At 39.1% G+C, this 25243-nt stretch overlaps 1 protein-coding gene across 7 annotated transcripts in view; it reads right to left on the bottom strand.

Annotated features, from left to right (window-relative positions):
* Window positions 1–25243, bottom strand: part of BCAR3 (BCAR3 adaptor protein, NSP family member) — a 114205-nt gene that overhangs the window by 7014 nt on the left and 81948 nt on the right. For 6 of the 7 annotated variants that reach the window (XM_068406072.1, XM_068406070.1, XM_068406075.1 and 3 more), the window contains 4 exons: window positions 5336–5464; window positions 3745–4187; window positions 2587–2687; window positions 154–794 (listed from right to left, as the gene is read on the bottom strand). In XM_068406072.1, coding sequence (XP_068262173.1) covers window positions 154–794; window positions 2587–2687; window positions 3745–4187; window positions 5336–5464 — 1314 coding nt within the window. Of the gene's footprint in view, window positions 1–153; window positions 795–2586; window positions 2688–3744; window positions 4188–5335; window positions 5465–15415; window positions 15627–25243 lie in introns of those variants that run through there. The other variant, XM_068406076.1, reaches the window with a different exon arrangement.

The raw sequence follows: 25243 nt of genomic DNA, 5'->3' as shown, positions 1-25243 counted from the left end.
CTAAAAATTCCTGCAAGCAAGTCACTACATTTATTACATTAGCTGCAAATCTACCCATTAATCTTTTCAAATCACTTCTTTAAAAAGTCTAAACTTGCACAATATAAAATAAAATGCAAGAAAATTAACGTTTTGGGTGGGTTGTTTTTTTACCTTGCAGTCCATTCTAAGAATATGCTGTGCAATAATCTTTGGATTGTTGTTAGTGAAAAGCTCCTTAACTCTTCTTAACATTGATGTTTCCAATGGCTTGTTTTCAGGAGGAAGTAGTTTGGATTCAAAATCATTTGGTTTAAAACTAGACACCATCTCAAAAACAGGTGCAGAAAAGATGCTGTCGTCTTCAGCCATCTCAGTTGAAGCTTCTAAAGGATCTGCAAAGTTCATTGTAGAGTCATCTTCCAGGATCAAATAGTTTGTTTCAGAGTTCCTGAATGAGTGTGTTCCCCTCTCCTTTCGTGTCAGGTGTTCCACATAGCTGGTTTTCTTACATAAATGTTGTTTTGTTGCTGCAGGATCTCTGGCAGGGCTTAGTTCACAATAGTGTCCTTCTGAACTGCGGGAAGCCAAAGGAGAATCTGGGGGCTTCATAAGGGGTGCTTTGCTGGGTTTAGGTGGAGGCTTCGGACAGAGCTGACTGTCTGATCCTCTAAGTGCTTCCCCCACTTGTGACTCAGAGGTGACTTTCTGAACAACTGTGGGGCTTAGAGAAGGTTCACTGCCTGTTCTAAATGCAGGAGAGCCTGGACAGGAGTCTGCATCTGCTTCAGGTAATCGAGATGGACGTCTTGAACCTGCAGGGCAAAAACAGTAATTCAGAAGACCAAAACATATGTAATTCCTGATGCCTATCCCAGGGTTCATCTCTTAATGCTATTTCCCAAGGAAAATATTGTCAGATAATGTCAATTATTTGCTGACAAAAATGTATACGAAATTATATTTTGAAGAATGAGCTAGCCAGCAAATTCCATTCACTTGCTAAGCCCCCCAAAATCCCAAATACACAGAACAGCTGCGCCATGATATTATTCTGTGGTAATGCTGACAATAATTCCAGTCCCTGCTTCATACATAGGCTATACTGTCAGAGCTGGGTCATCTCCATGGCTTGGAATAGGAGGTTTCATTGCAACCCGATCTAGGCTATAAAAACAGAAACTTCCAGCCACACCACATAAAGATGAGTCATTTCTGAGAATGACAAGTTTGAGATGAAAGAAAAGCTTTCCAAAGTCAAGCCTGAACCTGCAATAAGGTATGGAAGGAATGAATTTCAGGATGCTAATCTTTTTGCTAAACAGTAGCTGATTTCAAGAGTTAGAGAAACATATCCATACTATTTATGCCTCATCCTGTACTCATTGCATATGCAAACCTCAATATAGGACTGAACCCTGTATCAGTCATTCCCAGTCCGCAGCTCTCAGTGCATTTGCTGGTACCTACAGCAAAGTGGCCAGTTGCATCATGTGGGCTTTACTGCTTGTTTCCAGCTGGCTCTCAATTTATACAGACAACAAAACCTGCAAATCACAGCCTCTCATAAGGAGTATGACACCAGAACTGGCTCAGAGCACCCCATGACAAAATGCACAGCAGTACTCTTCAGGTTAACTGTTACAGTACCAAAAGAAAAGTTTTTGTTGCCTTGGACTGGAATAAGATAATCAATTCAATTACAGATGGACAGAAACTTGTTTTATAAATGTCTGTCCATCCCACTGTTAAACACAGGAGCACACCCTTTCTATCAAAATACAGCCTCACTGTACAAATACTTAATATTATCTTTGTCTTGAGAAGTCCTTCCACAATAGGCACCATAAATTTTAACAGCTACCGTATTCAAAATGACTAGCAGCCTTGGAAGTCAAACGCTAGAATCTGTCCACATGGGAATAGATGCATCATTGCAAGCTTCCTTACACAGTATGTCAGTTTGTAAAGAATTGCTTAAACCTGTCTGAGAAACAAAAAGCCACGATCAACAACTGATGAAGTGTTGGTACACCTTGTATCACCGGATGAAGGCAATGACAGTGGCTGTGGAAAAGCAAAAAGGGGGGGGGGGGGGCGGGGCGGGGAGTGAGATTGAGGGAGACAGAAGGACAGACCTGAGTACAAAAGCCATAGGAGTGCTTTTCTCCTGGTAAGGAACACTACCACATCTGTATACTTTACACTGAGAAAAAGCAGTTACCAGGATTTCCATGAAACACCACTTCTACTTAATAGACTTCTGCCAGAATGACATGAGTGAAACAAGTCAGTTCTTGTAAAGCACGAAAACGTAATACTGTCAAAAAAGGATATTAATGCCAACTGTGGATGTCATTTATCTGGTGTGGAAGCCTGCTGAGTTGTGTGCTGAGGTACTCAACTAGCCGGTGCATTGTAAATAAAAAATCTGTTCCAATGACTTAAAGAGCAAGCAGCATGCTAACCCAGCTTACACTAGCCATTAAATATAACTGTATATACAGTACTCAGAACACTCAACAGTCTCACTCTGGTCTGCAGTGTAACAGACCACCTGGGCACGCACAGACTCTTAGGTGTGGAACATTTAATTACAAAACATACCTATTAGCAGGTAGCTCTCTGACTGGTGAGCCTTTAGAGGGAATCTTTTCTCCAGAACATGATCCAAACTAGCTGGCTGGCTACCGCTTTTTTCTTTGTTTCTAGGGTAAACAAAAATGCAAACAAAAACATATCAATATATCCAACACTCTTAACATACATAAATAATTGCCAGAATATATCATAACCAGAGCAAGGATCATTAGCTTTCCACTTGGGCAGCTTATAAGAATAAAAGGTACTTCATGCTGTTGTGGTAGCAATGAAATGGGCTATAATATGTGTGACCTTGCAGCATTCGTGAGGATGTTTCTTTGAATGTTGAGACTTTTTAATGGAACACTTGATTTGGACACTAAAATTAGCATCCATATCCCACGTTTGGTATTTTTATTGCAGAAGTCAAATATGGAAAGAAAGACTTCTCTGGAGCAGAAGCAAGATTTTATTTTAATCCTTTGTCTTTCACTAGTCAAGATTTGCTAAGTCACTGAAGAACAAGTTGCACTGCTGTTGTGCTTCCAGAGTCTACATTTGCTCTCACTTTGTGGATTTCAAATGAATTATCTCTTCCCTCTTCCCAATATGCATCAACTTGCAAATGGAGAACCAGAGCCAAAGACATCACCATCTTTAAGTAACTAGTCCCTTTGGAACTGCAGTCGTGCATCTTGTTTTTCCAAAGATATTTTCAGAATCTGATTATTGCACTCATTTACCAGTCTGCTAGAATTATTTTCTTTTGCTAGGCTAATCAAATGGCATTCAAGAAGCACTATTTTGTCACTACTGTAATGCAAATATCAGGGGTAAGAGCCTCCCCATAAACCTGGGGCATGCTCTGGGTCCCATCATGAGTGAAGACTGTGTGCAGCCTTGCCACATACATCATGGCTTCATCCATCCCCACTTATTTTATGTCCTTAATGTAGCTTAAATTTTCTAAAGATTAAGCCCTATAACCACAAAGTAGTTAGCATCTTCTTAACAATGTCAAGAAGTTTCAAAAATGAGGCCCTAAAAAATCCTTTGCTAAAAATCAACAAACCCTCACACCTAGTCTTCCATCTAAAATCAGAGTGAAAATTCACATCACCTACAGTGGGAGCTGATAGCATTACTCCATTTCCCTCCATAAGGACAGCAAAACTGAAGTACCTCAAAAGATTTCCTCTGGGTATGCTCTGCTCTGGGGACTGCATGCTGGATACACCAAGACTCAGCCTTTTTGCAGTTTCTGGTTTTCCTTCAGGGATACTTGGCTCTTTTCGTTGGACTGGAGTTACACCGTACTTTTCTTCTAGACACCTGAGAGGCACAGTCCTGTTGATAGGTTGAAAAATAATTGCTCCGCTCTGCTTTGATATTGGTGTGCGATTCCCAACATAGTATCTAACTAAGCCGGGGATACTGTCGAAACTTTCCAGTTCAAACTGATACTGAACACGGCAGTAGGCTTCATTGAGTCTTAGAACTCTTCTGTTGATTTTAAAATGCTGAGAGGTATTTTTCCACTGACAGGTAAGAACAAAGTTCCCAGGACTGGAGAGAGAATCTCTAATCAGAAAATCTCCATCTCTCTGAACTAGGCTTTCTGCCACCTTTGAGGAAAAAGAATAATATAAAAAAAATACTTTCAGAATCAGAAAACAAGTAGTTCAAACAACACACATCGCAACAAAACATTCTTAAACATAGGACTTAATTTGGCTGCTCTGGGAGGACAGACAAAGCCAGAAATACAAAGCAAAGCATGAAGTGTGGTAGAAGAATGATGTCTCCAATTCTAAAATTAAGAGCACATCCCACAGCAGAGATCTGGAGGGGCTGCTTGGAAAACGCTCAGCTGCCAGAAGCATGACCCACTTTTGCATATATATTTCTTCTAGTTTGCTAACAGAAAACAAGGCATGAAGGGAAAGCAATGACTCAGGATTTTAGAGTTTAAAGTATCTGAATAGACAGTCACACTGAAGTTTAGAAGCCATTACTACAGGACCCCAGAGATTGTCCTTTCATTATTACCTTGAGTGACAGAAGCTTTCATTTTTTATTCATTGTGAATACTGCATAGTACTAGGAAGAGCCAGAAAAATCCTGTTTTTCTGTTTTGAGTTAGTCCTTTCATGTCGTAAACTATGCATCTAACAGTTAATCTTAAGTGCAGTGTACGTGGCTGCTGTGCCTGCGCTCCCTGTTTAGGTGCAAGGCAGGAGGCAGCTCGCAGCTCCGGCGAGGGCCGGGTGCGCCCAGGAGGACGGCCCGCAGGGGGAGCTCCAGGGGATCGGGGAACCTCAGCTCCAGCCCAACGACAGCTTTAGCGTATTTTTAACTGCGATTGTAAGGATCAAAATTAAGTTATTGCATAGATTTTGCTGGGGTTTTTTTTCCCTCCCCCAAACTCCAAGTACATGAAAGAAAATAAACAAGAACATTTTAACTTGGGTTAAGAATACTTAACCAAATTAATGTCAGTGTGTCTGAACAATATGTGGATAGTATTCTCATCTAAAGCTTAAACTCCATTTCCACCCTTATTCAGTGCACATAAATCCTGAAATATCTATATTTTCCACCAGCGTCTGCCCTGAATCCTTCCTCAGCCTCATTTTATGCCAAGCTGTAATAAATACCACAGCTTTCACACGAATAAGCATTAAAATTAATGCAAGTATCAGAGATGTGTATAGTGCAATTCTGCTTGTCTATGAAAGCTCAAAGCACATTTGGCAATGCAGAGACCACGTACCTGCCGAGGAATACGTCCATGGTACCAGGCATGGCTACGCAAGTCTTCACTACTTAGCTGCAGTTCTTCCTCTAACTCCTTCTTCAGTTTTTCTGGGCTGTTGTCCATAACTTGCCTCTCCCTAGAAAACTGCAATAAAAGATTAAAAGCTTCAGCTGTGCCAAGTTTAGTGATTAACATTTTACCTGGGTTATAACTTCCATCACATGATCTGCACTAGCCACTGGAATGCAGGTGCTGCTTTTAGCAGGTTGGCTTGGCTTCACTTTCTAGATCGCATTTGCAAAATCCAGCATTCAGTGAGATAACGTGATTGTTATACACTGCACAGAATGGAGCAAAGTGTTCTGTCTGTACACCAAGCTAATAACGACACACCTACAAAGTCACTTCTCTTACTTCCTCTTCCCGATAAGAATTCTAACTATACCCAAAAAAATGGACCTAGACCCAAATGCCGTGCTCCAATATTCTTCCTCCTGTTTAAACTTTCATTTTAAATTCAGATACTTTTCCCTCTACCCTTACTTTGAACCCATCCAATTAAGAAGAACATTCCAAATGCATCAAGACAGGCTAACCTGGACATACCTAGTTGTTCAATAATTCTGTTGCACTAAAAAAAAGTTTGCCAAAGTTCATTTTCAACCCTAAAGGGCTTACTTCTAATGGTCATTTAATCTGCATGTCCAAGATGTTCCCTTCTTAAGGGGCTCTTGTTGCCCTTTAGCACAAAAAGCATGAGATCTGCTTAGAGATATGTCCATCATCACTATATAACTACTATAAGATTTTCTGGAAAATTTTAATCTTCATCTCTTCTTGGAGTACAGCTTCCACGCCAGACTACTCTAGCTCATTAGTCCTTCTTGTGGATGCAGTGTTGCTAACAAAGTAACGTGCAGTATCTTCTCTAGGGAGTTGTCATGTACTCTTTCACAAGCACTCAGTGGAGGAAAGTTCTTTGGACTTCCTTACATTCTCCCAAGGGCTGGGGACTCCAGCCCACCTTTACTGTTGCTGAAGAGTTTCAAAAGCCTAAGATACCCAAGAGAAACAGGTTCATTGCAGGGAACACGTTCTACATTGATCAAAGAATCAAAGTATATTCCCTCTTATAATAAAAGTACATTTTTAAAAAAGACAGAGGGAGAGGGAGAGAGAAAGAGGCCTCCAGCTGGAGAGCAGACTAAAATGCAACATTTTTCCCCAGTGCATTATGGAATTTTTCTTAGCTCTGGATATGTGCCAAATCTCACAGGTTCCCTTCACTGACACACTGATGTAAATATGCAACACATGCATTATTTAAAAAAGAACTGGGAATGCTTGCCCATCAGTCCTTTCTGAGAACACTGCTCTCTCTAGCCTTTTCTTCTTCATACTGAATACGCACAGCACCTAACAGTGGGAGCAGGTGGCATACATTTAGCACTTCTTGCAAGAATCCTCCCTGCAATTTCAAGCAGACTGAATTACAACAGATTACTAGACAGCAGATTTTTGGTGGAATAATGCCAGAAGAGGCATCCTGCTGCCAAGACTATTTAAACATGCTGGAAGCCCAGAGAAATCCTGAGATAAATTCTCCTCTCTGCTTTTCTCAGAGAAAACTAAGGCTTCTCTTAGACAAACTCAAATTAAGTGTAGTAGCTTACACAGGAAGGCAACAGATAAAAACAACCTGGTAAAGAATCACTTTTCACCTCAGTTTTGCTTCTGTGAACCATAACAGAGTGGTATTTATCCATACAAATGTGGTTCAAAATGGACAATCATTTTCAACAAGGAGTAAATCCTTTGGGCTTTTGTACAGTCAAGGTCTTTCATCAACTCCTCCAAAGCTTTACAAGAAGAAAAGTCTGTGCAGGAACAAACCACATCACAAAAAAAGACCTTCATTACGAGGGCTCTTTCATAAAGCCATGTACAACGTGAAGAGGTTAAGTTGCTGGGTGTAGAAAGAGTCATAGAAGAGGCCTGGTGAGGACTCGAGTCCAAAAGCATATCAAAGTATCAAAACATAGTCAAGTAAGGCCAAAAATCCCCCCTCCACTCCAAACCTCTGTGACCTACCAGACTAACATACCTAAAGGACTAGTGGCACATGCCTGCCACCTTTATGTCCCAACTCAAATGGCTGGGTACTCATTTGAAGCTGACTGGCACTGATTACAGAATTAAGAGTTAACCATTTCACTGCTACATCATACAGAAGAGAGCAAGTATTATAGCGTTTACATAAGCTGAAGGTAGAGTGAAGAGCACACAAACTGAAAGTAGACTTTTCAAGAGCACCTTTCCCCTGACCGCACAAGGAAGTGGCTGGAGAACTTTCAAAGTATCCCCTCCAGTCTAAACAACAGTGTTCAGTTGTGATGGTATACAAAGCTTTTATGTTCATAGCTGTGTATTTTGCTGACCTTCTGAAAGGAACTACTACTTTTATGTGAACTGTATTTAAGTTTTTGAAGGATGCTTTTGACTGAATAGAGATCTTTAAAAACCCCAAACTACTGTACAAATTGTTACTATAATTCCAAAAGCATCTCACTGTATCTCAGTGGTAGGCAAAGCTACTGTAAATGGAACAGACTATAGCAGAGAAATGGAATAACTGAATTTGCTTAGGAGAGCTAGATTCTTAGCCAACAAAAAGAGCTATAGGTCTTTGTGCATGGACTAATTTCATCCATTGTACTGACACAAATTACCTTAAAAAGCCAGGCTGACCAAGTCACAGATACACATGAATTACAAATACAGCAGAGAAATGTAGAATTTCTCTGGTGGTTAAAGGGATTTTTTCACTACTCTAATAAATGTCATGAGACACATATTGCACTTGAATTACATCTAGCAACACAACAAGAAAAATATTTAAGGAATCCAAACCAACTAAATTGTTACCATTCATGATTATTGGTTTGTTAAAATTCCTCTCCACCATGGTCTACCACACTGAGCATGCTCTGATTGCCAGAGGTCAGACATCTCCTGAGATGAAGCAAACATGCTTAAATAATCCTTATGCAACTCTGAAGTTAGTGGAAGAACTCCTGTGGCTAGCACAAATCTCAGACTACACAGGGGAGAAACTGCCTAGGTAAGCAAGGTTCATAATAGCATGTCTTCCTGGATAGTTTTTTGTTATTTCTTATACAACCTACATCCATTAAAGGAGAAGTGTGACCAATGAACTGTCTGTAATCATACCAGCCTATGTCCTTCTACTCTCAACGCAATACTCAAGGCCTCTGGCCCTGCAAGAATCTCTGCACACTGAACTTCCCACCAGGCATGTAAGGGCTCAAAAATCACTCCATGCACAGCCTACACAAGCATGTTAGGCTGTAAATAAGGAAGAGTGTAAGCTTAGAACTGCATAATTAGCTATGTCAATGGACTTTGTTTTAAAAGAAAAGGTGACCTATTCCACAGAACGTGATGCAGATACTTCAGCCTCATTTCCCAATAGCACCCAAAACTTAATGGACAGTAATGGTATGCTGTAAATTTGCACTAACTGCATAGTGACAAACCTTCATTACTAGTATGTCCTCAGTTTATGCCTTTGTTTAAGACACTGCGTTGGCTCCTACCCAATGATAGAAAGAAACCTGAATTTACATCTACAGTTAGATAGTGAAGTGGACGGTAAAAAGAAATTTAAAAAAAAAAAAATAGAAGGCAAAAATTAAAGACTTCAGTACATTCTGCAACAAAACACGGCTGAAGCGACACAAGGAAGCTTCCAGTTTAAATTCTTTAAGATTTCCAAATAGTAACAACCCTGTCAGAGATCCCTGGAACATAAAACCAAATCAAGTCAGCAGAACTCTTTTCAAATAGATGCTTTTCCTGACCTACAAGAAACTCACCCTAAGTATGTGCTTTCCAGAACTGTTTGTTCACATCTTAGTCACACTGTTTCAAGTCCTGGTGCTATTTTAAGATATTCCTGCCATGCTGAGTTTTTGTGAACAGGTCTTAAAAAAGAAAAATACAGAACTATTTAGCAATACAATATTACCAACATCCAGCAAAAGCCCCCAATGGTACTTACATACCCAAAGGAAAACCCAGAGAGCCAGGAGTTTAGAAGGGGGGAAAAAATTTCCAGTCAATACAGTTATTTTAGTGTTTTCAATAAATGCCATGCAAGTTTATTATATTTCACAAAAGATTTCTACTTCAGGGCAATTAAACTAAAAGCAGACTCTGCTTACAGATGTAACAAGCTACCCTTGATACTACACATTGTTTTACATTTTTTTCAGGCAAATATTAATCTAGCATACCAAAAACTGGAAAATATCAAAGTTCAAGGAAGTAAAACATGAAAATATGATCTTATTCAGGGTAAATTTAAAGAGGACTTAACCTACCACAATATGCTGTACCTATGGAACCTGTGAACACATTTTAATGGGAATTTCTCACAATAATCTGTTGTTTGTGCATCCAAGCGGTTACTTTCATTTGAGTGTTTGGCAATCTCCAAAGGAAACTGACTATATCAAGCTCTTGTGTCAACCATCCTAGCTGAATTTATCACATTAGATTATTCAGCACAATTAAAAATTATTCTAATCTACTGTATGAGTTTGATGGTAAACAAAATAGAAGTCCCACAGTTATTTCTGTTGCCTACTGGCAGTGGATTCTTTCACCAGTTCGTATCTGCAACAACTCCAGCAAAGTACATGTATGTACCAATGGAATATCAAAGTAGCTGAGAGGAGAATCACACATGTTTCTACGTATATACCCGAAGTTGCATCTTATGTGTTCTAGTTTTCATGGCTTACCTCAATTGTTCTTAATTAAGTCACCTCTAAGGTGATCAAGTGGGGTTTTGTTGTTTGGTTGGGTTTTTGTTTTTGTTTTTTTTTTTTTTAATTTTTAGACACAGTTTGGAAGTGGTCCAAAATCTGTCATGCTAGATCATCTCTCCTTCAGTTCTGATAATGTGGAATTTCATATCACCTCTCTTTGTATCGTGCTGGCAAAGTATTATTTACTTAAAGCACAGCCAAGGGCTGTTACAGGTACATGACTAAACGTGGCCACATTTCCATTCAATCTCAATTATTTCCTGGTGCTTTGCACAGCTCTGCCAGCTGATATTTAAATTAGCCCAACAGGCAGCCTTGGAAACACCTGATTTCCTGTTGTCTTGAAGGTTTCAAGAAAAAAATAAAAATAAAAATAGGTAAATTATTAGGGATAAATGAGAGCAGCTCTGTGAAAATTGAAGTGTGACCCGACAGAGGAAATAAGTCAAGCCAGCACCTTTCCTAAACTTTCAATAAATGTACTGTACCTACCTAAACCAAATCTAATATAGCTTTCTTCCAAATCCATCTTTTCTCCAACACTAAAGTCCTGCTACATTCGCCTTGTAAAATCTCTAGGTCCCACAGAATCTCCAAATAAATGAGGAGAGATGAGAGACACTTTGTGATTCAGCAAAAACTTAAATTTTGTGAGATTTACATAGCTTTTAGCCAAGTGGATAATTAACAGAAAGATCAATCAACAGAAAATGTGAAGGGGATGCTGGGGCAGGGACAGGAAATACCAAGAGGGAAGACAAAGATGTGAAAGGGAAGACGAAGAAGGGAGGGGACACACAGACACAGGACACTAAAAACATCTGGAAAAGTGAAAAATTAATGAAATTCTTCTATTTCCAAACCACTAGAGAGCAATCAACTTGTTCATAGAGAAAATGAACATTTTATTGTCAAAGTTCCAATTCTGAATCAAGATATACTTCACTGGCTGCAGAGATCCCTTAAGTCTCTAACCCTGTGGTCTTGTGATCCTGATCAGACTGCCTGTCTGGCACTATGAGTACAAGCATTTCAAAATATACATCTACATCAATTTGTAATATGTTTTAATTTTATTTATAATAAGTTCTCCTGTATAAAAAAGTATCATTGGCCAAGAACTTACAAAGTGACAAGAACACATAGAGTTATTTCTGAAATAGTTTTTTTGAGAAAGAACTGATGGGAAAAGGGGAGTTTCTAAATTCAGGAAACCATTTTCTGATTTGATCTACAACTGCTGCAATGTTCTTCACAGGGCCGATTTTCTCTAATCTTCCAGAGTGCACAAAGTTCACGCAGGACTATAACAAGTGGTATGTTAAGTAATGGGAGGTACAAAATGGGTGACAAAAGTCTCTTCACACAGATGACTGCCAACTTCTGCAGAATTTTAGTTTTATTTTCTAGTGGCTTAATTGGTTGGTTGAGACATAGGACAAATAATATATAAACTTTCGCCATGCCCAAGATACAGGAGAGAAATCTTGGAACTATTCAGAGAGCTTAATTAATACAGGAGAATGGCAATTTTGAAGCCACAAGATTTCTGTGTGTTTGCTTAGGTAACAGGTAACAACTTTTGAGGATACTGATGAAAAGATAACAAATCACCATGAAGACCATCGTGACTGTGACAGTCCTTTAAAATCAAATAAACTGCATCATGTGGATGTTCTCAGTCTGTCACTATGAACAACATAACCTGCAGGACACTCACAGAAAAGTGGCCATTTTTTATTAACTAGTGAGATATTTGTTTGGCAGGAGGAAAATAAAAAAAGTTTTTAGTACCAAGTTCAGTCTAAAGTTAACTCAAGGTTAGAAAGACTTAATTCTAGTGGACTCTGCATCCACCTTCCACTACAACACTACACTGATAACAATTCCTTAATTTTCTAGGTGACCACATTCAAGAGCTAGGAGGACAGCCTCATTTCTGGAATATGGATCCTGAGAAATCCTGAGTTTAGAGTTAGTCAAATCCTAATCTCCTCACTCAGTTACCCTGGGGATTTTGACTACAAATCTAAAGTATTTTAGAAGTTGAGTAATTTTTTGCTTTAATCCAAGAAATACCTAAATGAAAAGTATTACCAAGAAGTTAAATGCATAAATATCTGCTGGAGAATGTTCCCATTCCCATTGAACAAGAATCACTTACAGAGCACCAGTGGTCCCTGTGCTATCTATATATTTACGATAGAGGGTATACTGCAGTGAAAGTTTGATAAACTGTATAAAATTACCATGGGAAATTGAAAAAAGTTATATAGTGTAAGACTCATCAAAACTCAAACTCAGCAGCCAGACAATGGGGAATCAAAGTTCAGGGAGATATACAAAATTTCACGTTATTTTGATAAGTCAGTCTTTTCCCATCTGGCTCCCTCCAACAACAACATATCTAACATCAAAAAGGAAGACCCATAATGCCGGGTGGTAATGACTTCTAAACTCACGTTATCAAATCCAACTGCCTCCACATACATGCTGAAACTGGATACATGAAGCCCGAGGATGCCAGTGAAACAGATTTAGATCACCACATACTGAAGAAATATTAATTAAGATCTACTATCTATAAAAAGTGTTTGCAATTCATCCAAGATAAGAGATGGCACTTGCAATAAGAAGCTGCTTATAAAAGGCTTCTTACGCATGCTACATTCACAGCATTAGTACATGACCCAGTAATGAGCTAGATCAACGTGCTATAAGTTTTAAAACTAAAACTAATTTGAATGGCTTTCCCCTTTTGCACAGCTTCAGCTGAGGGTGAATCATAGCAGAGAATTAAGAATGAAAATACTTGAACTTCAAGGTCTGTCTCTCCAATCATGACAACAATACTAGCTAGAACTAAAAAAACTGTCTTGTGGCAAAGATAAAAAAATGAAGAGGTCTAAATTAATAAAGTTAAGTCACCACTTATCGCTGATTTAGTCTTAACTTAATTCTTAACTTCCAAAAAATGCAAAAATTAAAGAACAGTTATTTTGGCTTGGAAGTGGCATAGGTCACAATTTAGAATTCTCTCTTCACCTTCTTTTTAACCATAAACAGGAATCCCTTGCCTTGAAGTTTCCCTTTATCTTCCTCAAATGTAGAAGCCGACCTTAAATAGCTTAGTAAAAAGCTATTAAAACCAAATGGGATTGTAAAAGGTATTGACACATCACGACTGAAGAATGAGTTGATACAAGTTCAGATCTTCTGCACTGATCATTATATTTTCTATTAATGTCTGGGAAAACAAACCAAACATCTGCTATTGAGATCCTAATTTCACACGCTAAAATTAAGTACAGCAAAACATGAGTGCTCAAGTGCTGTACTGTTTCCTGTGCTTTGATGGGACACAACGAGGCATCTCCGAGCTTGGACACAAACTGGTTTCAATTAAATCAGACAATATAATTTCAATGAATTTATCTGGGTGCAGCAAAAAATCTGAATCTCTCAGAGGCAGCTGCGGACTTCAGCGTGCTTATTTATGGATCAATTTGGTATTTCATTACAATTGTAATTACTGTTCAAACTAAGAATATCATCTAATCACACAAACTGATTTTGCCTGAAGTGGCACGCTTTCACAAATTAAGTAAGAAAACTTAGGTTCTGTTGTTCATACCATCCGAAGCACTCTGGCATTTCACAGAATGTACATCATTTGGCCCCAAGGTGCAGACCTGACTTGATTTGACCACTACCTACAGCCACTGGCTCTTCAGCAAACACACCCCAGTTTCCTATCATCAGAACTCCTTAAAATAGCTGTTCATCAGATTCAACTAATGCTAAATCTGCATGCTGGAACACATGCATTCAAATCTATTTTAAATGCTGCAAATCTCTTTAAATAGAACCTTATTTTTGAAAACAGCCCAGCTGTAATTAGTTTCTACATAAAAGGTTTTATTTTCTACCCTCCATACAGCAAACACTATTAATGTTTCAGTTTCTCTAGAGACTATATGGATTAGACCAAATGGAAAGTTGTCATGACAACACCACTGTTATTTTAGGTATTAGAAATTCATGCCAAGTTAAACAAAGGGCATGCATGGTCAAGAACAACGGTTTTATAACTATTCTGACAGCCAACAATAAAATCCAATGTAATTTTTAAAGTTTTAGAACAGAAGAGTTAATTAAGCCTTATGCTTAAAATCGGATTGAAAATGAAAATTAATTGCAGTAACAGGAGAGCATCTTTAGCTCTCTATTCTGATGCTAACTTCTGACATTTGTCCCAGTGAGAAAGAGAAGACAGTCTGATCAGAGTCACTTTTTCGGTGTGCCCAAAAGACTGAGCCCCACACCCCACTTTCAGAAAAGGACAGTTAGAAGGCTACATCACTGGAGGAGAGAGAAGGGGGGCAGCTGTTCCCAACATTGAAGTGCCTCCATCAAAGTTTGAAAGCCAACAGGCCAGAAGATAGCAACCTTCACATCCTTCCTCATTGCAAGTGCTCCAGAATATCTATACACATTACACAGTGACTTACAGAGCTGACACTTTGTTATTCAAAGAACAATTCAAGCATAAATCTTAAATAAAGAGATTTAAAAGCTTAGGTGTAGCTCACAGATCCTCAAAAGTAGTTAGATACACCACCTGATTACAATTCAATTCCCAAGTCACTTAGACTCTTCCATAAGTGTGGCCTGAGATGTTTATAGAGGCTTTTTCTTTGCATATAGTGCATTTTTGCATAAAGTGAAAGATGACCCTGTTCATGGCAGGAGTGTTGAACTAGATGATCTTTAAAGGTTCCTTCCAACCCAAACCATTCTATGAGTACATGATTTTGTGCATTTTGTAACTAAAAAAGTTCTAAAATATAAGGACAAGCCCAAAATTCTCTGAAGTGTTTAAAAAAAACGGAGCTCCTGAGCACAACTGCCTATGTTTTCAGTAGTAGGCGAAAAAGTTCGGGAACCAAGTGGTCTGATCAGTTAAATTCTGAAACCTTAGAACGTTGCTAAAATTCTCTTCAGCAAGTCCAAACCAGGGCATTTTTAACTTAGTGCCTAAACATAAAGCCAGTCAGCTTCAGGCTCATAAAACTGAAAGTTGTTTAAGCTTCTGAGACAATGGTGAATTCTAAAGATGTTCTTTAGAACAGAAACACACTGTACCCAACCATTGTATAAAAACAAACACTTCTGAACAAAAACTAAAAGCATTACTGACTAGCACACTGTGTATTTACTGTTATTGAAAAAGGGCACCTACCTTAACTCTGATAATAGACTTACGATGATAAAAGCAGCAAAGTGCTGCAATCAGCATTTGAAAAACATTATAATCCTCCGGCATTTTCAGTTCTGCTTCTTGTGGGTCCTCAGGACTGAAGATAAACAGTCACTATTAGCAGTTTTCAGAGATTTAGCAAGCTCTTTAGTATTACCACTGCCTGCCAGAGCTGCTACACCCGCCTACTCTCGTATCAGTCTGGAACACTTTCCACAGCTGAAGCTGACACTATCAATTCAGTGGCCGCTGGCATGCTTGCTTCCAGCATGCCATCTAGAGTGTGCCAGAATACTCATGTGATCTGTTTCACTCACCAGTGAAATCCTAGCTCCTCTATCTTGGTATCCCCTGGCTCAGAGATGTATTTAAGCCACCAGCTCAAGGGAAACTTCTCATCTTGATGAGATGCAATACCTGACTGTCTCCCTGTGCTGATAAAGGCTTAAGCAGTTGCTCCGGCTCAGTCACGCAACGTCTGTATCTGCAACGTCTCTATCTGCATCATCAACAATATACACATAAAACACAAAAGCAGAGAGGAAAAGCAGTTGATCACTGTTTGACAACTGTTACTCTTCATACTCAAATATGAATTACATCCTTAGAGCTTAGGTAACCAAGGAAAATGATAAATCTGTTTATTTTTAATTAGGAAGCTTCTGGCAACCGGTCCTTGGGAAAAATAGCAAGAAACCAACGCTGTCAGCATAGTCAGTATTAGTGGTGCAACCAAGGTACCTTTGGTATTTAAAGCTACTACTGGACAGCTTTAGCTTGGTGATAGTCCTATGGGATTGTGCAAACTGCTAGAGAAAGAAAGGATTGAATTCAAGAACACCTCTGATTTGGTGAAGTAAAAATAAACACTAAACCAAAATAAAAACCAGTAGTTTTATTTATGTCTGTGATTCTATTCTCTTGGACACCATAGTCCATAGCTTACTGACCAGTAAACCACTCATCAGCAAAGAATCTGGCCTACATATCTCAATGCCCTCTCAAGAACGAAGGCAAAAAGGCAGATAACTTGGCTAATTATAATAGCTGTTAGAGACAAGACTTCACCTCGATAGTAGCCCTATTAACAGACTTGGTGAAAGGAAACAAAATGCACTGGATTGAGGGGTACAAGAAAGCCTGTAACACTTAAAAAAGAGAAACTTTGAAGAGACTGATCATTTATAACTTGGATGGGACCAAGAATTCCAGAAATCGCAGACATTTCAGACCTTTTCAGGAGTAAATTAGTCCCAAGGAGCGTTTAAAAGGAAGAGCTACTTGTCTTTTTCGTCAGCAACAAATACATTCTATAATTTGAAGGTCACATATATAAATGCTTATTAATGTCCTCAGATATTACTTGCAAGGTAACACCCCTCACCTAATAATGGAGTACTTCCTTCCCACATTGACTGAACAATGTGAAGTGCCCTCAGTGCCTGCATCAAGCAATGGGACTTGGCACATAAACCAAGCAGCAGCACTGAGCAAAGAAAAGACATAAAATGTGCGCTGCCTTTCAAGGCAAGTGGGATGGAGAGCCTATCCAAAAAGAAAAGGAAACCTCAGTCTTGATAACAAGGAAAAGGAAGTGTGATGTGTAAAGCTCTCTTACCCGTTTGATCATCTAAGGTTTGCGGGTATCTAGCACCAAGTTAAGCACTAAAACCAGAATGTTCATAAAGCTAGTCAGAATACCTGGCCATGTGTAGGAGATGTTATGCCTGTGACTCTTCTGAGGAAAGGAAAACCCTGTAGGAATAAAAGATCAGAGCATTAAATGGACTGAAAATTGATTACGCTGGCAAGAAAAGGGATGAAAGATTGGCTCAGAAAAGAAGCTGAAAATAATGACTTGAAGATGGAGTCCTGCTATGGCTGGGGAGAGGAAATGCCTCTCCAAGTAGTTTATTACAAACTCAGACAATGAATGAGTAGATACTAAGAATGTTAAAGTATCCTCCTTTTCCCTCTACTCTATGCTGCAGCATATTTTAATTTACTTTAAGTTCTTTTTCCACTTTGAGGAAATCCATAGGATTGCTTTAGCAGGTAGCCAGAGACGAGAAGATGAAAAGATACCCTGCAGAACTCCAAACATGAAAGCCTCAACTGTGACTTCTTGTCTGGAGTTTTTTGGTACTGTGGGAGGACATGTCATCAAGGACTGTATTTTTGAAGCATCTTCATCAAGAAGTTCTTATAATAACACCCTAATCCAATTTACAGAGGGTGGAGGGATGACAGAAAGGGAAATGAAATTCAAGGATGCATCAGTCGAGGCATTTCTGCTTTGTAATGGTGACAAGAAAGTATCACTGCACAACACATTAAGGTTTCATTTGGCATATCATGAACAGAAACTATCAAGACAAGTAACTCAAAACTACAGCAGGTGACAAGGGCTATTAGGACGACTGATCTATTTTGGCAGCAGAAACCAACTGGTTTAGCAATGCAAGATAAGGTGGGTCACTTTTGCTCTGAAAACAATTAGAAGTAAGTTCCAAAAAGGACAGGAGTTCTTTGTGGGGTTTTTAAAAAAGAGAGAGAAAGAGAGAGAGAGACAAGAAGTACTATGACATAGCAATGAGTAAATCTATACTGGAATTTAGATAAAGCTTCTCGATCATCACCAAGAATAAAAACCCCCAACTTTTAAAAAAATTGAGGGTTGGAGTGGCAGTTCTAATAGAGCTCAACATGAAGCACTTCATAAAAAGAAAAAAACAACACTCAAGTCCCCATAGTAGCATGATATGGTACTCTTGTGACAATAGAGAGGATGCAGTATCCTTTATGTACTCGTGTTTTCCTACTTTGTCAAGTTCTAGATTGCAAATCCAACCATTCCTGTGGTTCACTAGCTAACACACACATACTTCCCCAGGCCTTGATAACTTTACGCATACATTCATGCCTTACAGAAAGACCTATTACTTTTGCAACTTCTTGTATCACTCATTTACCCAGGGATACTTACTGGTACAGTTCTATTGGTCTAGTTGGAATGATATAATTCTCAATACGGTTCCTTCCCCTAAAACAAGTAGTAAAAACACAAGGGAGGCAAAGAATGAAGTTTCTGCGTATGAATCATCTTCCCAAACCTTTTTAACAGGACCTGGATTCTCCCTCTAGTCTTTTTCCTACTGAGAGCAAGGGGACATAATGGTTATATCTTCAATAGATTCCCTGGATTGCAGGCACAATCTCCCCCCTTCAATGTGAATAGCACAGCTCAATCTGGAAAGTAAATTTGGCCTAATAGGTATTCAAGATGGGCATGTCTGGTTTTCATTTGAAAGGCTTGTTACTAAGCAGCAGTGAAAAAAGTTTTAAGTGTTACATCCACAGCTCAACATGAACAGCAGGGCATAAAACTACAAATGGAAATTGCCAGTTCCTTATTTCCTGTCTGTAATGGAGTAAGTAAAGAATAAAAAATTATGTATGCTGTGAGAATGCCAGAAATAATGAACCCTAAAAAATAATACTGTACAATTTCATACCGCAGCTGCTGAAACTTTTTATCAACAGTGTAACTGGTATGAAAGAGAGTGCTTTATTTAGATAGCCAATCTAATTTTTCTTCAACAAAACTAATGGGATATTTGTTTTTAATAAAGGTTAACATGACTTCTGCAGATATCATTCAATGAATGGATGACACATTCTTAAAAGTCAGATCCAGAACCTTTGCTTGACACTGTGATACAGCAGAATGAAAATTGAGACTACTGGAGGGAATCTCAAAGAGTACATGAGAAACCTCTGGGTGATATAGTACTATAGTTCCTGCACTGCTGGCTATCACGGAGCTGTTTTCAGCCAGCATGATTGAGAACAGCCTTCAGGCTGCTCCAAATTACACTTCATATGTAACCTGTGAGTATTGACTCAGAAAAACAAAGGATGGTTTAGCCACATTTTCACTCTCCTGTCCTGCAACTGTTTGCTAGTACTTTGGGTTCTTAGACTCTGCACATGAGAAATAAACCATCTGTTTCTTACACCTTAGAAACATCAAATACAATCTTTCTGCTAAGTCAATCTATTGATGTATCTCTAATGCTCTCCAGCATTGACACATCAACCATTCATTTAATTTTCAACAATTCTTGCCAAGACTCTTAAAATATCTGATAATCCCTTCATCTGTTTCCAAGGACAGCTCACTAGAGTGGTTTTGATAAGTAAGTTTATTAAGAAAGGATTTCTAAGTTCATAGAATTCAAGGCCACATGAGTTCAAGGACACTTGATCATATATTGTGTGTTGAGTTTCTGATAGTACATCAGGAAGAGAAATTAAGGTGTCTCTGTCAATCCCACCTGTGTTATTACAAAGCATCTAGAGTTATTTAGGGTGTTTTCATGGTTTGGTTTAAATTACACTTACCCAGCACTGCATATTGGGACCATTCCCCTGACACACCTAAACTGTGTCCAGCTCCACACACAGCACATTGCATATGCAGGAGCTTGAAGCCTTCACACTGGATAGTGTGAACCTGCTCTGGGGGAATCCTTTTAGGCTGCTTTAATTGTATAGGTTGAACAAGATAGAATATAGGGATCATTTCTTGCGGTGGGGCGGGGTGGTGTGGTGTTTGTGGTTTCTTTTTCCCTCATCACCAAAAAAAAAAAAAAAAAATTCTTTGGCTTCAAAGTTGTAAGTGGCTCGAGTAAAGCAACCAAACTCCATAAAAATATAAACACTTGAAAACTCACAAGCAGTCTGGAGTTATCAAAACAGTCTGCAGATCTACAAGAAGCTATTTTGAACCAAATACCACTCATGTTCATGGAAGTGCTTATAATTCACAGAGCGAATTATGATTTGTGATTTCATATTACAGAGAAATAATTTCTGAGTAAACTAGATGAGGGAATTGGTGACTTGCCACTGTTACCTAGTGCTACATCAACAAATGATTTAAGCATTTAAATCAGCCTAACAATATTCAGTGAAACACATGTAATGTTTTAGATTTCTCTCAACTAAATGAAGGTAAACAATCCAGGCAGAAAGTTAGCTGTAAACGAAAGAAGGCATGGTGTACTGAACAAGGGTCAACAACATAAGTCTGATTTGATATAGCACACAGCCAATCCAGAGCATGCTGCTCACTGTCACTGGACTAACAATGCCATATGGAATACGGATATGTCCCGATTACACCACAGTGCATATGCACAATATAATTATGGTTGTGAGTGCCTATGGCTATAAAATGGCACCTGCAAGATTGTAATAAAGCACAATATGAATAAAATTTGAAAGAAAAGAAAACAAAGAAAATCAAAGCATTTAAATATTCAGGTTGAAACATTCTTTGTTTAATACATAAGACTTTTTCTCTATAACTAGTTATTTGTTCTTTTTAATGTGAGAAACAGTCGCGGAAAAAGGGGACAACTCCTGATAAACAATTTGTCCACGCAAACAGCATCTTCACAATGCCCACTACCATTTACTCTTAGTACTTAAGTCCTTCAGACATAGCCCATCGCCTCTAACAAAGTTCTGGGGGGAATGCCTCCATATACAGGTAGTGCCCAACTGTTTCCAGCTGAGCACTTTTTAAAGTGTAGAGTAAGTGGAAGAAAGGGGATGACAACACTGTCAGAAAGCGTTGCTTACTTTCATCTGTTCCTAACTCAACTGTCTACAGGCACACAAAGTCCTACCACCCAGCTCATGTGCTACCATTCCTGGGTCAATTCTTATTAGAACTGACTTTTTCATGTTCTCTTCTATAACCTCACTTCCTGCAGGCTGTTGTTGGTGCAGCTTCTGATCATAAATCAATAGATACAGCTGTAACTGTAATTACACTTGTTTGCATTGCAGGGGTGTGGTATGGGAGAGGTCAGCATAAATTCTTCCTCCTCTCTAACGCAGTTCCATGTGGCAAAGTCGGAAATATGCTGCAGTTGTTGTACAAGAATAGTGAGAAAACAGAGTTTGCATCTATTTAGTTTTCAATGCTGCTAGAGTAAATCTCTTCAAAAATCCAACTCTCATTAAAATACAGATTGGCAGCTACAAGAAATAGGCACCCAGCCTGCTTATGAGCTTCCTACTAGGTCCTAATTTGCACTTAAGACATCCAAATACCTTTGAAAAATCAGATCTTTTATAATGAAAACATACAAACTTTAGAGTCATCCAGCAATAGGCCTGTTTTTTCCTACTATCTTCCTATTAAGAAGTCATCAGCAGGTTTTATTGACCCTACTACACCCTTTTATACAAAGAGAGATTTTGAATGTGTAGCACTTGAAAATAAAACTCAAAAGTTACTTGGGCTCTGTCAGAATTCAGTTTTTCAAAAGTCTTTACCAGCACGTTCAAGTTTGAAGAGGCCTGTCTCCCGCTCACATTTTTGCACAATACACTTTGATGAAGCAAAAGCAGCAAGCTCCCCTCAGCTCATATACCGCCCTTTCAATGTTTTACTAACAGAAGGACTTGAGGGCATGGAGACAAATGACCTCTGGGTATTCTAGACAGCCCACATAACATTATACTCTCTCATCTGTGTAGATGCGTAGTTCCTAACAGTATCCAACACATAAAAATCTCAAACAAACCTGCTCCTTTGACAGCACACTTTAATAGATGGCATCCCAACTGAAATGTACTCATGCTCTTTCTGCTGCCCTCTCCACAGGCCAAACTGTATCTAAACCATGTGTTTCCAAAAAGAGGCAAGATGTACTGACATACACAATGTACCAGTCTTAGTCTAATTATTATCTATAAACACAGCTCCAAAAGATTAGGAGCTTTACCTCCATAGGCTTTGTCAGTAAGAGTACCCAAAATGCTTATTAACAATCTGCCTTTCACAAGCTATATACTTACTCCCCCTTGTGGTTCATACGCTTATATAAATTTAAAAATCAACTTCAGTACAGCGTTGCTATGGAGGAGTCAAAGATTAATGTTTTCACATCCCAGTCAGCTTTTGCTATTAGTCCATCTTCAAAATTATGAAAAGGATCCAACAACATCAGTAACTATCACCTTAAAGGCATAGTTCCTGTGGAACAATACTGAAAGCCCAAAATGAAAAGAGAAAAAAATACTCTACACAAGAGACACAGCTCAGCAACAGTTAAGAAAAGATCAACACAAAAGATGTCAGACTGTAGTCAGTTTTCTACTGTTATTAAGTTTAAATATCTCACATGAAAAGGAGTAAAATTGTGTGTGGCACTCATACCTTTTATATATATACACACCTATTCATATATGTATATAAAAGCCTGCTGTAAGCTTTAAGAATTCCAGTTGATGCCATCACACAGATAGAAAGGCCTTTTTCTTCTCTTTGTGTCAACTGAGACAAGTATTTGCACCAAAACTGAAAACAGAAAGAAAACCAAACTCACTTTACAAGAAGTTTAATTTTTATGCACTTTACTGATTAGTCTCCACTCATATCTTCAGATCCTTTTCATTATGCAGGGGCTTGCTCTTACCAAGGTAGATAAAATGTTCACTACAGATGAGACAGAAAAAATTAGGCATGGAAATATTATAATTCAGCACCTTTCTTTCTTCCCTATAGGTAACATTTTTGTGGGAAATGGCATGGTCTTGTCTGGCAAATGAGGCAACATAGTGCCTATGCAATGCAATGGATTGGGCCCAGGATTACAACTTGGCTTAATTCAGTACAGGAAAACACTGTCAGAAACGATCAGTCACTTCAACAATTACAGTATCTGATAGAAGATACAATAACTCTGCAACGAAAAAGTATCACAAATCAAGGTGAAACAGACAATGTCTTAAAAGTAAAACCCACTCTTTTCCTCCTTTCTTTGAAAAGTAAATGCATGTCACCATTTACTACTATTTCCTTTCACTGACACTGTCATTTTGACTTGGGGATATTAGCAGTGGCAACGTATAACTGTCAGCATTTGAGAGTCATAGGCATTAATATTTTGGAGAAAAAGGGTAATTCTTTTAAATCCAAGTTTCACAAGATCGCTAGAGATAAAATAAAAAGAATATTTCCTTGTACCTCAAAACTTCTGTCCTGTGTTTCAGATTTAGACCTTTGCAGATCATGTTTCTCATCTGTGAATAAGGCTTGATAGTCGTTACTAATCATCTAATAAAGATACTGAAAAGATCAACTGGGTATCTGCTGCCACTAGTGTTACTACTGATGCCAAGGAAATTAGTGCAAAGTAATTTTATAGACAGTTTTCAACTCAAAGCTCAGTGCCATCTCAGTGCATGTAGCAGCTTTTGATGACTCCAGATCAGATATAATTTAAGAGTTAATGAGGAATAATACAAGAAGTAGAATATAGACATTAACAGGGTCAAATTCATGACAGGACAGATTAAGATCAACCCTTAGCATGCCACTAGACAGAATGCATGCTGCTCTAAGAATAATCAACATTTTAGATTTACCAAAGCATACTCGGCATTACAAAAGATGCTCCTTAAGCAAAATAGCCTAAATGCCATTTCAGCATCAGGAGAAGGGAATGCCAGAGCCACTGCTAAAAGACTTTACAATAAAGGCCAGAAAAATTAGGAAGCCACTATCCACTTGACTGAATTCATCTGAGGATTATCATTCACAAAGAAAAAAAAATCCCTCCTCACACTATGCTAAAAAAACAAACGAACCAAAACAAAACCAAACAACCCACAAAAAAACCCCAGATCTTAGAGCTAATCAGGTCATTCAGGAATTGGGGGCTGGGAAAGAACAAAAAGCCCCAAACAGTAACAGGCTAAACTTGGGAATCTCTCTACTAGGAAAACCAATGCTAGTTGGTTAGCATTCAAGGACTGCTTCTTCCGAGCTCAAGATCAGAGCATCCCAACAGGTCGGAAGTCAAGGAAGGGTACCAGGAGACCTGCATGGTTAAACAGGGAACTGCTGGGCAAACTCAAGTGGAAGAAGAGGGTGTACAGATCATGGAAGGAGGGGCTGGCCACTTGGGAGGAATAGAAGTCTGTTGTCAGAGGATGTAGGGAGGCAACTAGGAAAGCTAAGGCCTCCTTGGAATTAAACCTTGCAAGAGAGGTCAAGGACAACAGAAAGGGCTTCTTCAAATACATTGCAGGTAAAGCCAACACTAGAGGCAATGTAGGCCCACTGATGAATGAGGTGGGGGCCCTGGAGACAGAGGATAAAAAGAAGGCGGAGTTACTGAATGCCTTCTTTGCCTCTGTCTATACTGCTGGAGGCTGTCCTGAGGAGCCCCGGACCCCTGAGGCCCCAGAAGAAGTCAGGATAGAGGAGGAATCTGTCTTGGTAGATGAGGGCTGGGTCAGGGACCAATTAAGCAATCTGGACGTCCATAAATCCATGGGCCCTGATGGGATGCACCCGCGGGTGCTGAGGGAGCTGGTGGAAGTCATTGCTAGGCCACTCTCCATCATCTTTGCTAAGTCGTGGGCAACGGGAGAGGTGCCTGAGGACTGGAGGAAAGCGAATGTCACTCCAGTCTTCAAAAAGGGCAAGAAGGAGGACCCGGGTAACTATAGACTGGTCAGCCTCACCTCCATCCCCGGAAAGGTGATGGAACAACTTGTTCTTGGTGCTGTCTCTAGGCACATCAAGGATAGGGGGATCATTAGGGGCACTCAGCATGGCTTCACCAAGGGGAAGTCATGCTTAACCAACTTGTTAGCCTTTTATGAGGATGTAACCCGGTGGATAGATGATGGTAAAGCTGTGGATGTGGTCTATCTCGATTTCAGTAAAGTGTTTGACACTGTCTCCCACAGCATCCTCGCAGCTAAACTGAGGAAGTGTGG

The sequence above is a fragment of the Nyctibius grandis genome, chromosome 8, assembly GCF_013368605.1.
Source record: "Nyctibius grandis isolate bNycGra1 chromosome 8, bNycGra1.pri, whole genome shotgun sequence".
Classification (NCBI taxonomy): Eukaryota; Metazoa; Chordata; class Aves; order Nyctibiiformes; family Nyctibiidae; genus Nyctibius; species Nyctibius grandis.
The sequence above is the reverse complement of the archived record's forward strand: the minus strand, read 5'-3'. Positions and strand labels throughout refer to the sequence as shown.